Source organism: Phoca vitulina, unplaced genomic scaffold (assembly GCF_004348235.1).
Source record: "Phoca vitulina isolate PV1807 unplaced genomic scaffold, GSC_HSeal_1.0 scaffold89, whole genome shotgun sequence".
Classification (NCBI taxonomy): domain Eukaryota; kingdom Metazoa; phylum Chordata; class Mammalia; order Carnivora; family Phocidae; genus Phoca; species Phoca vitulina.
In genome coordinates this window covers 1,252,067-1,266,338 of record NW_022589792.1, presented here as the reverse complement: position 1 = coordinate 1,266,338, position 14,272 = coordinate 1,252,067, and the positions used below count along the sequence as shown (strand labels likewise).

The 14,272-nt window shown below is 59.0% G+C and overlaps 2 protein-coding genes across 4 annotated transcripts; one reads left to right on the top strand and one right to left on the bottom strand.

Annotated features, from left to right (window-relative positions):
* The first annotated feature begins 67 nt into the window (after positions 1-67).
* On the top strand, positions 68-10,579 carry KRI1 (KRI1 homolog). Of its 3 annotated transcripts, none has more exons than XM_032396060.1 (19): positions 68-185; positions 298-371; positions 1,130-1,235; positions 1,612-1,720; positions 1,979-2,033; positions 2,111-2,160; positions 2,439-2,535; positions 2,613-2,690; positions 2,953-3,083; positions 3,382-3,508; positions 3,625-3,720; positions 3,810-3,980; positions 5,079-5,154; positions 5,249-5,337; positions 5,427-5,553; positions 5,639-5,769; positions 6,737-6,801; positions 6,887-6,985; positions 10,406-10,579. In XM_032396060.1, exons 1-19 carry the CDS (start codon positions 92-94, stop codon positions 10,452-10,454), a joined length of 1,824 nt encoding a protein of 607 aa, XP_032251951.1. In that variant the 5' UTR covers positions 68-91; the 3' UTR covers positions 10,455-10,579. The 3 variants fall into 3 exon arrangements, with proteins under 3 accessions (XP_032251951.1, XP_032251950.1, XP_032251949.1); XM_032396059.1 differs by lacking the exon at positions 10,406-10,579 and adding an exon at positions 7,562-7,925 and having other exon boundaries at positions 2,114-2,160; XM_032396058.1 differs by lacking the exon at positions 10,406-10,579 and adding an exon at positions 7,562-7,925.
* On the bottom strand, positions 8,076-14,208 carry ATG4D (autophagy related 4D cysteine peptidase). Its single transcript, XM_032396061.1, has 10 exons — positions 13,977-14,208; positions 13,338-13,421; positions 13,088-13,261; positions 12,515-12,791; positions 12,376-12,440; positions 10,610-10,740; positions 9,601-9,679; positions 9,445-9,521; positions 9,241-9,360; positions 8,076-8,675 (listed from the first exon to the last, which is right to left on the bottom strand). Exons 1-10 carry the CDS (start codon positions 14,206-14,208, stop codon positions 8,493-8,495), a joined length of 1,422 nt encoding a protein of 473 aa, XP_032251952.1. The 3' UTR covers positions 8,076-8,492.
* Positions 14,209-14,272: the final 64 nt, after the last annotated feature.

Here is a 14,272-nt window from a genome sequence, read left to right as displayed (position 1 = left end):
GGGCTCGCCGGGGCCGGGGCGGGGGCCGAGAGTAGCCCCGCCTCCTTCGGGACACCCGCCGCACGCGTGCGCAGTGGGCCGCAGAGTCGCCATGCCGGAACCGCGCGGGTCGTCGCCCCTTCGTGTAAACGCGGCGTTTGCCGCGCGGTACGGCCGCTACCGGGAGCGCGAGGAGCTGCAGCGGCGTGAGTGCGGGGCGCATGCGCGCGGGGCGGCGGCGCGTGCCGGGTAGTCGGGAAGTGGGGGTTCAGCTGGTCCTCCACGCTGACCTGGGGGGCTCCCATCTGTGCCCCGCAGTTAAAGATCGCTACGGGGAGCGGGACAGCGGCGGCGACTCCAGCTCTGAGTCTGACTCTAGCGACGAGCGCGTGGTGAGCTTTCTCATCCCGGTGCCGTACATTCGGGAAGCATCCAAGCCCCCCACCGCTTCCCGACCCCGATATACGGAGGGCGGCTAACCTCCAACCGCACTTCACCCGACGGGAGTTTCCATCCACCTCTTCCTAGTCCCGTGAAGGACACACAGCTCCCTCTCCATCCCCAGGCGGTGGCCAGATGCCCCCCTACTTCCCCTCTCCCGCCACCATCCACCTGTCCATCCTGATGTGTGAGGTGCGACCGCAAGAGTTTAACCATTTGTCAGGGCCGACTCAGCCCCGGAAGTGGAACATCCTTCTGCCACATGGGGCACTCACCTTCTCACATCAGCCCTGATCTTGGGGGCCTCACTGTGCAGCCCGGCCCCTGCTTGCTGTCCCACATATGTCCTCTCTGCTCACCAGCCCCCACGTCAATCCTTTGTCCCCAGGAAGTATCCTCCCCTTGCCCATTACCTTCCTCTATCTCAGATCCTGTACCTTTGTGTGGCTCGCCCCAGTCCGCCCCCACGAGGGCCCCTCTTCCTCTGTCACCTGCTTCACATCTTCCCACCGCCCCTCTTACCCACCCTCCATCCCCCAACCTGCCTCTGTCCAGCTGGATCTCTCTCCTTCCTCCTAATGTATGCCCCCCCACCCTAATTTCCACACCCTCTCAGCCCACCTGCTCTGTTACTTAGTGTCCCCCAGCCTCCACCAGGGCTCTCACCATCTCCCTTCTGAAGTCATCCCCGATCCTTCTCATGCCTTAGGAATTTGACCCCCAGCAAGAGCGTGACTTTTATAGGACTCTCTCCTTGTTGAAGAAGAAGGACCCCCGCATTTATCAGAAGGATGCCACCTTCTATCAGAAAGCAGGTCTGAAAAAAATAAAAAATAATAAAAAAAAAAAAGCAAAAAAAGAAAGCAGGTCTGGGGTTGCGCCTCCCTAAAGCCCGGGTTCCTCATTGCCTTACTGGTTTTTGTGACGACGAACCCTCATACCATATATGTTTTATGTTCTATGCCAGAAGTGCTTAGCGGAGTGTTTTAGGTTATTACTTGTTAATAATGACTGTGTGCTTGACCCTGTTCAAAGCATGTGTTACTGAGTGAGCCCAGCCAGCTACTACCATGTAGTACAAGTGTGATATTTGAAATCGTGGTCTGACCCTGGCCCCGCCCGGTGGGATTGTCCACCTGGGGAAGGAAGGGGGTTATGGGTGATGGCGGGTGTCTTCTGGCAACCCGACAGTATCGTCCTCGGAGAGCGAGGAAGCTGAGGAAGCCAAAGAGAAGCAAAAGAAGATACGGCCTATGTACCTGAAGGACTATGAAAGGAAGGTTATCCTGGAGAAAGAAGGGTGAGGAGAGATCCTGACCCCCCGCCCCATCCCTCCCCCGAGCCTTCCCAGGGCAGGCGGATGCATGGGAGTCTTAGAAGAGATGGGAAGAAGCTGGTGGTGACTCACCAGGATTGAGGGAACCCCAGAGAACAGGAGTGTCCGTGACCCATCTGCACCGCACTGCCCCCCAACTGCTGCTCGTAACAGCTCCCCACCCCGTGGGGACAGACGAGCTGTGGGGAGTCTATTCTGAAGCCCCCATTTGTCCTTACACAGCAAATATGTCGATGAGGAAAATTCAGATGCAGAGACCTCCGATCAGAGATTCCAGGTAGGTGGAGTGGAGGCCCCGGTTGGGGGCTGAGGGGCCTGGGGCTGGGCCTGAGGCCCACGTCGCTCTCTCTGCAGCAGATCTCGTCGCAGAGTTACGTAGAAGAACAGAAACAACTCAAGGAAAGGTGAGCCTGGGCCTACTGAATAGCCAGATGGATCAGATTTGAGCCTGAGTTCAAATCCAGCCCTGTTACTTCATGGCTGTGTGCCCTTGGGCACATCACTTAGTCTTTCTGTGCCTCAGTTTCCCCGTCTGTTAAATGGGGTTGATGACGCCCTCTATGTCACAGTACTGCTCTGAGCTTATTGAGGAGAGCCCAGGACTTAGTAAACAGGGTTCATCTTGGGACTGTGGGCAGGGACCAGGCTTCGTCTCCTGAGGCGTACTCTCTCACATGGGCAGCTTCCGGGCATTCGTGGAGGACAGCGACGATGAGGACAGTGCCGGGGAAGGTGGCTCTGGGTTGCTGCAGAAACGGGCCAAAACCAGGGAGGAGAAGGTGGGTGCTGGGCCTGGCTGGCTGGGGGTTGGTGGCAGGAAGGGGTCCCCAGACCCTCAGCGCTGGCCTACCCGCAGGCCCAGGAGGATGCGGACTACGTGGAGTGGCTGAAGGGGCAGAAGGAGATTCACAACCCTGACACCCTGAAGGAACTGGTGAGTTCTCAGGTCTGGTCCGTCTCCAGGCTTTTTCTGGAAACCAATCCTTGAGGGAGTAGCCAAGAGCCCCTAGTCTGAAGACGGGGTGTGCCCCTCTCTGGGTGCCAGTTTCTACTCCTGTAAAATGGAAATTGTCCCCCCTACTTTATAGGCTGGCTGTGAAGTTTCAGTGACTTAAGTCCACATGGAGCCAAGCCCACCCTCCTTCCCTGCCCACAAGTCCCTGACCTGGGTCCTGTTCCCCACCCCCCACCCCCAGACCCACCTCAAGGAGTACTGGAACAACCCAGAGCTGGATGAAGGAGAGCAGTTCCTGCGGGATTATATCCTCAACAAACGCTACGTGGAGGAGGAGGAAGGCGAGGAAGAGGAGGCAGAGGAGGAGGAAGGGTAAGCAACCATGTCCCCCAGGGGCCTGGAGCCAGTGCCAGAAGGCAAAGGGCACCAGGTGTTTACTTTTTCACACAGATGGTAGCGGAGTTACTGTTCTGTGAGGAGGACCTGCGGCGTGTGGGCTCTGGAGCTAGGTGGCCCTGTCACTGGATTTTGTGCCTCAGTTTCCCTATCTGTAAAATGGGGGTGCCTCCAAAGTAGGGCTCTTGTGAGGATTCAGTGCGTTACCACAGCTGCTACACAGGAGTGCAGGGGCTCAGCTGACCCCCAGCCCTGCCCCATTTTTGTCCCTCAGGGGCCCCAGCCTCCCGGTCCAGCTAGTCGTGGACGATTCCTCAGATGAGGGGGAGCTGTTTCTGAAGAAGCAGGAGGACTTTGAGCACAAGTACAACTTCCGCTTCGAGGAGCCGGACTCGGCCTTGGTGCGGGACCCGGGGCTGGGGCTTGGGGGGCTAGGGGGGACCTGGGCCTTGGGCCCCGGGCCGGGAGAGCCCAGAATCATCTCTGTGGCCCTTCTGGTCTCCCCTGCTGCCCACAGGTCAAGACCTACCCTCGAAGCATCGCGTCCTCTGTGCGCCGCAAGGATGAGCGCAGGAAGGAGAGGAGAGAGGAGACACGGGAGCGAAAGAGGAGGGTGAGCGTGGGGCTGCCGGGCTGGGGAGGGCTGCCCACCCTGCGGGGAGAGCTCACGCCCTCCCTCTCCCCCGGGCCTGCCACCCGCAGGAGAAAGTGAAGAAGCAGGAAGAGCTCAAGCAGCTGAAGAACCTGAAAAGGAAGGAGATTCTGGCCAGGCTGGAGAGGCTGCGGCAGGTCACAGGCAACGAGACACTGGGCTTTGAGGAGCGGGACCTCGAGGACGACTTTGACCCCACCCAGCACGACCAGCTCATGCAGGTGCGGCCCCTGCGCCCCACCCCAGCCATGCAGTGCTGCTTGGGACAAGGCTCTGGAATCCGTGCTTGCTTCCTGGCTGTGTGGCCTCAGAGAAGTGACTTGCCGTCTCTGAGCGTGTGTCCCTTTCTCCCTGTAAAGTGGGTTCAACCATACTGTGTACCTCAGGGCCGGTGTAAGGATAGCCTGAGAGAAGTACACATAAAAACTGGTAATGCTCAGGGAACAGGGAGTGGCTGTGGGTCCTTGAAACTTGTTGCCATTAATGTTTATTGTTGGTTTGAGGGGACATAGCATCCGGCCACAGAAACAGGCAATAGGGCTGTATGGGGAAAGCAGCAGGGACCCTGTGAACCCCAAAGAGACCCCTGACCAAGCCTACGAGCTCAGGGGAGGGGACTGAGGATGCGTAGGCTTCAGTTTCTCCGTAAATGGAGGTAGTTTCTGTCTCTTGGGAGTGCTTGTGAGAATGCAGAGAGATGCAGCCCAGCATTGGGCATATAGTAGGTGCTTAATAAATGACATGATTTGCAATATCTGCCTTTGCCAGGCACCCACTGGGTGCTGGGGTTCCATCAAGGGCCCTGCAGTTTCAGCCCTCTTGGAGCTCATGGAATGGCAAGAACCAGCCTCATAGTCACTGAGCACCAGGCCACAGAGCGGTCGGTCCCTGCCCTCCCAGAGCTCCCAGTCTAAACTATACAGTTATAACCCCCAGCGATCAGAGTGGTGGGGGGGACGTGCAGGGGGAGGTGGGGTCTTAGAGGAGTCCCGGATCGACTTTGTCGGGCGTGGTGGTGAGTGGGTCAGGGCAGGCAGCTGAGGCCTGAAGAGCAGTTAGGCAGCCAAGGAGGGAGGGAGCGCACCAGGCGGGGGGCACCGCAGGGGCAAAGGCCTGTGGGAGGGAAAGAACGGTGGCTCTGTGGAACAGAATGGTGCCCAGTGCAGCAGGGGGCACTGGGGCATGGAGGGGCCTGGTCACACAGGGTTCCCCTCACGTCAGCAGCTAGGTCTGGAGGGTGCTGGGAGCCACGTCAGGTGTAGGAGTACCACTGTGGCGGGGACTGGGCCTTGCTGATCGTCCGGGCCCTGACCCTCCAGAGGTGTTTTGGGGACGAGTACTATGGCACCGTGGAGGAGGAGAAGCCGCACTTTGAGGAAGAAGAAGGGCTTGAAGGTGAGGGCCCCGGGGGCACCAGCCTGGGGGAGCTGCTGGGTCTGAAGTCCGAAGTTCCACCCTGACCCCCTACCTCTGTGGCCTCTGCAACCAGATGACTGGAACTGGGACACGTGGGCTGGGCCTGAGCAGGGTGGAGCTTGGAATCAGCAGGAGCTGCACTGCGAGGACCCCGACTTCAATGTAGGTGCCATGGGCAGAGGGGGACCTGGGGGGGTACACGGGGCCGCCCCTCCCCGCCGACGGCTGGCCTGACCTTGGCATCTCGACAGATGGATGCGGACTACGACCCCAGCCAGCCGCGGAAAAAGCCGCGCGAGGTCCCCCTGACGGGCAAGAAGAAGCGCAAGTCACCCTTCGCCGCGGCTGTGGGACAGGAAAAGCCGGTGTTCGACCCTGGTGAGGCCCGGGCTGGTGGCGGTGGGTGGGCGGGGGCTCCGCAGGGCCCGGCGCACCCTGGCAGCCTGGCTCCCGCCCTGCACAGGAGACAAGACGTTCGAGCAGTACCTGGACGAGTATTACCGGCTGGACTACGAGGACATCATTGACGACCTGCCCTGTCGCTTTAAGTACCGCACCGTGGTTCCCTGCGACTTCGGGCTGAGCACCGAGGAGGTGGGGCCCCACAATGGTGCCCAGCGTGGGGGGGGGTGCCCCGTGGGCAAGGGGGAGTGTGCAGCCAGCAGATGCTGCGACCCCCCCCCCCCCCCCGTCCCTTCTCTGGAAAACACCAGTACTGATAACGTTCCCCTGCCTCGGACGGGGGGCTTCCAACAGTGCTTTGCCCTAGAACGCGCCGTAAATAGTACTGTTAAATCTATTAGCTAATATCCGCAGTTGGGTGGCCATTAGGACTGGGTGGGCTCTGGAAACAGATGGCCCAGATTCAAATCCTGCTGTGGCCACTCACCAGCTGTGACCCAGGACGCTGTGCCTCCATTTCCCCATCTGTAAAATGGGCCTAACCGCAGCCCCCACATCGTGGCTGTGGAGCTTTAGTGAACGTGTGCGGCTCCTGGAGCGGCGCTCGCCCCTCAGCCGTGGGGGCCGTGGGGGCTTCACCAGTCATGGCCAGCAAAGCCCACGCTTATGCCCCCCGTACTTTCTGCATTCCCTCAGTCTCCCCGGCAGCCTTTCAGTAGTTTCTAAGGGGCTTGCCCACCTCCTGGTTGAGGAAACTGAGGCCTGCAGCTGGGAGCCTCAGCCTCATCTGTAACTGGCAGACCTGGCCATGGCGCCGAGCCCCTTGCCTGTTCTGAGGCTGCTGGGACCGTGGTGCCCGAGTGAGGCTCTGGGACCCCCTGGGCCCAAACTGGAATCTGAGGTCAGCCACTTCCCGACCACCTGACTAGGGCAAGGAGCGCCTTGCCGAGCCTCAGTTTCCCCATCTGATGCCCGCTGCCAAAAACATCCAGTGGCCTCCACAGAAAGCAGTCCTCTCCTGCTGTGGTGACATCCCTGCCGAGTGGTAGTAGCATGACCCGCCTTTGACCAGTGAGGCGGCTAAAGCTGCGAAAGCCAGCCCCCCGCACCCCCGACCCAGGGCTCACACGGCAGGACCCCTCCCTCCCTTCCCGTGCAGATCCTCGCTGCCGACGACAAGGAGCTGAACCGGTGGTGCTCCCTGAAGAAAACCTGCATGTACAGGTGACAGGGCTGGGCCAGGTGTGCCGGGGGGGGCGGGGGACCTCCCAAAGCTCCCGGCAATAGGCGCGTCTGTGGGCACCCCCAGGTCAGAGCAGGAGGAACTGCAGGACAAGAGGACGTACAGCCAGAAGGCCCAGAACTCCTGGAAAAAGAGGCAGATCTTCAAGTCACTTTGCCCAGAGAGGTGAGTGTCACCGGCTGGAGGAGGGCGGGCTTGGGAGCCCATTGGGCCTGGGAACGGGGCCTCTTTTCTCGTCCCGGGCCACAGCTGCGTGACCTTGGGCAAGGCCTTTGCCCTTTCTGGGCTTGCTTCCTCATTTTAAAAATGAGGGTAAGGGGTTAAGATGGCTCGTTTCTTGTTGGTTTTTGAGGATTAAGTGAATTCATATAAAGTGCCTAAAACATAGGAAATACCATATAGGTATTATTATTATTATGCCCATTATTTCCTGATCTATAAAGCAGGGGTGATAGGACCTCAGAGAGCTGATTTAAAGCTGCAATAAATCAATTTCCACGAACAGCTTAGTATAGGCTCAGGCTCAAAAAGCCAGAGTGCTCAGCAATGCAATCGAGTCTCAGAGTTCAGTAGAAAAGGCCCAGTTTTGGTGTCAGACTTGGGTTTGAACCCGACGCAGGCCCCGGATTTGGTGCCTTGCCTCTGAGCCTCTCCTTTCCTCATCTGGAAAATGGGGGATGTGTACTCAGGAACTGGCCTAATCATGACCAGCTTGGGCTCAGCCTCCACTTTTCTGCTCAGGACGGAGACGCTTACGGAAGCCACAGGGAAGCCACAGAGAGACAAAGATGGCCCGCCCGGGCAGCTGCTGGCACCTGCTGGGGCCCGCAGGAAGCAGCCCCAGCCTGGGAGCCCCCCAGCACAGGAAGAAGCAGTCCCCGTGTCACACACCCAGAAGCCAATCCCCCAGAGGCGGAGGAGGGGCAGGAAGGCGCGTCTCCTGGGCCCCACCGTGACACTTGGAGGGCATGAGTTTAGCCGCCAGAGGCTGCAGGCCTTTGGCCTCAACCCCAAACGGCTGCACTTCCGCCAGCTGGCCCGGCAACGGAGGAAGCCGCAGGGTCCCAAGAGCGGCCCCTGAGCTCCAGGGAGCAGGCAGGGGCCCTGGCGTTCCTCCCTTCCATCGCACTCCTCATGCATGTCCCTCATGGACCGTGTGGACTCATGGGCAGAGAAGTCTTCCTGTCTCACAGACATGGAAGCCGAGGCCTACCTAACAAGCTCCCCCCCCCATCTCCCCTTGAGACACACCTCGGACCCCATCCCGCAGATGCTGGGCCAGCCACAGTCAAGTGAAACGGCTTTATTAGCCCCCAGTGGCCGCAGTTCCCCCCACCACCCCTGGACTTTGGCAGGGTGGGAGCTTTGGGACCAGCGAGGGGCACAGGTGGTCCAGTGCAAACTACAGTACTTGAGTCAGGCCCTGAGTGGGTGTCTGGGAGCCCTCCCTCCCTGCCCTGTGCGGAGGGCCCAGCCGGCCGGAGAGAGGCATACTGGCTCTGCCCCTGTTGGGATGGCCCCCAGTTCCGAGGTTTCCTGGACTGGTCTCAGCTGCACTTGTCAAGAGGGTGAGAACGGGAAGACCCATCACCTCCAGATTTCAAGCTCCCACACCCAGCATGACATAAATAAAAAAATAAATAGTGCGCATCTTCTCCCCCAACCCCACCCGTTATAAAAACACAAAGTCCTCAGAGCTTGGGCGTTTGGCTTTGAGGAGCCGCCCCGTGCGAGGGAGCCGCAGTGTTGGCTGGGAGAGCTGGGAGCAGAGGTCGTCCAGGCTGTGGTCCTGAGCATGGCCCTCAGCTACGGTGAACATGGGGTAGCGCTCGGTGGCTGAGGAGGAGCTGAGGACCTGGCGGGAGGAGGGGGAGAGTGGCTTGGAGAGTCCCCAAACCATATTCACTGTCCTACAGGTATAATTATCCTAATAGGTATATTTATCAGGTACTTCCTGAGCTCAACTCTCATCCCTCCAGGGCGATGACCCAGGCCAGCCAATCAGCACCTTCCATTCCCTGGCCACTGTGATGGGCACATGACCCAGGGTGACCAATGAAGAGCAACCCTAGGATTTTTGCTGCATCTTCTGGGAGTGTAGGGCTCCCTTTCCACTGAACAGGGAGGTGGGTGCCCAGAAAGGCCGGTGGCCACCCCTTGCCACTATAAGGGTGAGGCCCTGATGGGACAGTAGAACCGTGAGACGGGGAGCTCATGGATGCAGCTGTCCTTCAAGCAATGATGTCCCTAACTTTTCATCTCCTGCCCTTCTTTTGGTCCAATCAGTCCTAGCCAGGCTTTTGTAGCTTGTGGGCAGGATAACAGTCTTGATTCCCCAGGTCTGCTGGACTCGAGGTCTCTCTTCCTCTTCTACCCCCTCACTGCCCCCTGCCCTCTGCCCTCCACCACTCCTGGCTCACCCTGGTCAGCTCTGAGCAGAGCGTCTCAAACTCCTTCTGGTCTGCAGCATAGAACCCCACTGTACAGCTGGGGTCCATCTTGGCGAAGGCCATCTTTCGGGGTGAGGTGCAATGGAAGGACTGGGGCATACAAATGAGGGAAGCTCAGGGCCCCGGCCTCCTCCACCTTCCCCAGCCCCACCCTAGGGATCTGACCCGGCTCACCTCCAGGGGGAAGTCAGCCTGACTGACATCCACAGTGGGCTGGCAGTAGTGGGGATCCAGGTAGAGCAGGAAGTCATCTGCAGGGGTGGAGGCGTGAGGGGGGCTGAGGAAGGGTAGGGTGGGGGGGCAGGATGGAGCGGGATGGGGCGGGCCTACCCTGATAGCCGATGAAGTACAGTGAATGCCGTGGCTTGCCCCCCATGATGCCCAGGCATAGCTCTGAACGCAGGAGCTCCTGCAGGGAGAAAAGCGGCGGGGAGTATACTCCGGGCAGGTGCTGTCGAACAGGCCCTTGGGAAGCTCTTAGCAAACCCCGCATGTGTGCAAACCCAGCCCCTTCTCATGGAGCTGACGTTCCAGTGTAGGAGATGAATAAGGAGTAAGACGAGTAAGTTCTGCCATGTGTCAGTAGGCAGTAGCACTGGGAGAAGAATAAAGAAGGGAGAAGGGCTTTGCAGTTTTAAGTAGGGGAGTCAGAAAGGCCTCACTGACAGGTGACGTTGCAGCAAAGGCCCGAAGGAGGTAAGAAAGGGAGTTAGGAGTGCATCTCTGGGGAAAGAGCACTCCAAGCAGCTGGAACGGCGAGTGCAAAGGCCCTGAGGCCTGTGTGTTCTGAGAACAGTGAGGAGGTTCATGTGGTGGGGGCAGAGAGAAGTGGGAAGGAGAGTGGGGGCAGATGAGGTCAAGGCATGGGCAGGGGCATGGTACAAAGCCTTGCAGGTGTAGGGAGAACTTTGGCCTTTATTCTGAGTGAAAACACCCCAGGGTTTTTCCAGCCTTGCCATTCCTTTTGCCTGGAGCACTCTGGCTCCTCATCTGCCCTGGCTGGAGAGGGGCTTTCCTAGGCTGTAGCCAACCCCCTCTGCCCCTCGCAGTGTTAGTTTTCGTTCCTCTAGAATCTAAGGTTCAAATGCCACAGCTATCAGTTTGGTTTCAGACCCACTGTCTGTCCTTCCCCCAGTAGAATGTCTGCTCCCAGAGGGCACGAACGTTTGCCTCTTCGCCTCTGAAACCCAGCAGCTGGGACAGCGTTTGGCACGTACTGGGTGCTCCCTAACTACTGGGTAACCAGATGGACGGATGAAGGAAGCAGGAACACCTGACCCAAGCTACAGAAGCCTGGGCGGCTCCCAGGGGAGGCTTAGTGGAACTTGGCCGAACCTACCTTCACACAGGGCACATACACGGGGTTGAGAGTCTCGCCGCCCAGCCGCACTGGCACCAAGATGACCACGGCCTTCCAGTCGGCCGTGGGGTCCGGCCTGGCCACCAGGCGTGCCACATCTGCCTTGTACACTGGGAGGATGATGCAGCAGGTTACATTCTTACCCGCCCTTCGAACCTCAGAGCGGGGCCCTCCACGTGCCCTTGCGACATCGGAGGGTCCCACTCCTGTCATCAATGGAAACGGAGGACTTCCTCATGCCCCACCCACCCCAAACTCTACCCCCCGACAATTCCAGGGCCTCCGGGCAGGTGTAGACATCCCCGTTTTACAGAGCGGGTGACTGAGGCCCTGAGATTTAGATGAAGAACATAAAACCAGGAGGAGGCAGAGAGCCTTCCCCGCAGCCCGGAGCACCTCCCCAGTTCCAGGCCTGCTTAGTCTTTACTTACTCAGCGTGTGAGTTTGCCAATATGGAAACGGGAGCTCCACGCAGTCTGCCCCTCTGCTGAATGTCCCTGCGTGTCCCTCCTCCTCAAGTCCAATCTGCTGGTCTCCATTCTCCCACGTCCTCCCTTACTGCTACGTAAGCCCCTTCCTGGCTCCCAGAAAAGTGGATTCAACCCTTCTGGAAACACAGCTGCTATGGTCAGAATGCTTGTGTCCCCCCAACATTCAGATGCTGAAATTCTAACCCCCAAAGTGACGGGGCCTTTGGGAGTGGACTAGATCATGAGGGTGGAATCCTCATGAGTGGGATCAGTGCCTGTATAAGGCCCCAGAGAGCTCGCCGGCCCCCCATCATGTGAGAACACGGCAAAATGAACCAGGAAGTGCGTCCCCACCAGACACCGAATCTGCCGGTGCCTTGATCTTGGACTTCCCAGCCCCCAGAACTATGAGAAATAAGTTCCTATTATTTATAGGCCATCCCGTCTGTGGCATTTTTGGTATAGCAGCCCAAACGGACTAAGATAGTGACCATCTGTGAAAATCAAATATCACCCCAAACATCTACAATTTTATATAAAAATTCATAGGTTTTGTAGATTCTCTGACACTGATCCATTGAGGCTCCTATTAATGAAGACCCTATCTAAACTGATTTGGAGGAGGGGCGCCTGGGTGGCTCAGTCGGTTAAACGTCTGCCTTCAGCTCAGGTCATGATCCCAGGGTCCTGAGATCGAGCCCCATGTTGGGTGCTCTGCTCGGCAGGGAGCCTGCTTTTCCCTCTGCCTCTGCCTGCAGCTCCCCCTGCTTTTGCTCTCTCTCCCTCTCTCTGTCAAATAAACAAATAAAATTTAAAAAAAGAAAGAAAGAAAGAAACTGATTTGGAGGATAGTGGGGAACAATAATAATAATATCTAATATTTGGCGAACACTCACTATGTGACATGCCCTGCTCAAATGGTTTAACTTGTGTTATTTACTCACTTAATCCTTATAACAATCCTGTGAGGCAGAGAGCAGACTTTTGTACATGTTAGAATTGTTTACAGAGTAAGAGTAGATTGGACCTGAGAGAGGGAAGCCTTATGTCCTCTATTCTATCACTGGCAGAGAAACCCCTAACGTTTCCTCTGCTGGTTCCAGAGGCAGCGGAGGGGTCCTGAGCACCTCCCACTGTGTGCGCCTCGAATCCTTTCCAAGGCTTCCTCTGCCCCAGAACTCGTTTCAGCCTCTGAGAAGGTAGGTCCTCAGACGCAGCTGAGGTAGCGACTGGCTCAGGGTGAGAACTCTGGGACCTTGGTTTCCAGTCTCTTACCTGTGCAGTCCTGAGAAACATACACCACCAGGCGGGTGACCTCTGAGCAGCTCTCCACAGCTTTCCTGGGGGGTGAGAGGGAAGGCCTGAGTGCCTGGGGGAACCCAGTGGCTCCCGTGTCCCCTGCAGCGGCCCTCACCTGAGTATGTGTGCCACCAGAGATGGCCCATACCAGTCCCCCGCCTTCTTGCCTGAGCTCTGCCCAAGCTCCACCAGCCGGTGTAGGCCAAAGGGGGCCTGGGGGTGGTCGGCGAACCAGGACACTATCTGCCGGTGCCGACGTTCCTGCTCCAGCTCAGGGGTGCCCTGGGCCCAGCGCGGGGGCATCAAGCGTGCAGGCCCACGGTAACGGTTGGGAGAGGCCAACCCTGATGGCTCAGAGGGGCCTGGGCCCGTGCCCTCGGCCCATGTCCAGTCTGGTGGGGATGGAGTACAGAGTCAAAGGGTGCTGGTGGGGCGGTGGGGGTCACAGTTCCCATTTGCTCATGCTTTCTGTACAATTCTAATGCTCCTGAGACCCCAGGTTTACCAACAATATTCACATTCCTGCAACTTGTATCAACTCTCACTCCCCCCCCCCCCCCCGCCCTGCAAAACATACCTTGCACACAATCTCACATACATTTAAGCTTAGTTTACAAACAATTCTGACCCTGCTGCTCTGTGTGCTTGGCAGGACGCTCCTAGGGCGCCCTTCCCTTCCACCACTCACCTCGGGGTAGGAAATGCAGCAGCAGGCCCTGGGCCAGCATCATCTGCCCACTGCGCAGCATGCATCCCCAGCCACAGTCCGAGGTTAGGCCACCTCCGGCCAGGGGCGGGAAGTCCCGCCGGTATGTGAGCCACAGGCGGGACGCGAAGTCCCGCTGGAAACGCTGGATGTCACCTACAAGAGCAGGCTTGTCAGCTGCCACCAGGCACACCAGGCCCCCCTCAACCCCGGCCTGGGGCCACCGGCTCACCCTCGCCCTCAAAGCGGTAGCGGCGGCCACAGAGGTGGACGCTGGAGATCTTGCTAAAGCTGGTCCGGCTTTTGACTGCCCAACCTGGGGAGACGCGGGGCAGCACCCAGCCAGATGAAGCGCTGGCTCGACAGACATGTAACACAACAGTTACGACAGCAGCAGCGCTTCCATCCCCCACCCCGGTCTGTGAAGCGGACACCACCCCACGTCCCATCTCAGGGCTGGCCCTGGGCGATCCATGCCGGATTCCCCTCGGATGGAGGCAGGGACCCTAGTAACGGCCACGTGAGTGTTTGCCATCAATTCAGGATGAATAAAGCAGTTCTGATGATTGTATCCGTTTTACAGAGGGGAAAAATGAAGGCACAGAAAAGCAAAAAACCTTGCCCAAGGTCACCCGGGAGTGGCTGAGACTTGAAAACACATTCCTTTTTGGACCTGCTGCAGGTCCGCCCGGGGCAGGGCAGGGCGGGGGACCCACAGGTGAGTCACAGGAGGAGGGCACATGGTGGAATACTCGGCAGGGCCAGGGTCTGGCTCCCCTCGCCTCCCACCGGCCTCTAAGCCCCCTGCCTGGCCGAGCCCTCGGCCCGCTCCTATCTCAGAACACAAGCCCCGGGCCCGCCCCCTCCTCACCGTACTTGACGTTGTTCCAGGCCGTCAGGAACTTCGCCTTAAACTTGTCCACTTCGTCCGGCTCCCCGGGGGCGGCCGCGGGCGAGCCAAGAGCGGGGCCGCTGGCTCCAGAGGGCCTCAGGCCGTTAGGGTCGGGGACTCGGGGGCCCCGCGGCCTGCGGCCCTCGGGGCGGCGCGCGTCCTCCGGGCTCCCGCTCCGGTACTGCGCGGCGGCCGGCGACACGGAGTTCATGGGCGCGCCGGGAGGGCGGACCGAGGGCCCGGGCGGGGGCCGCGCGCGAGCGCCCAGGGGGGCG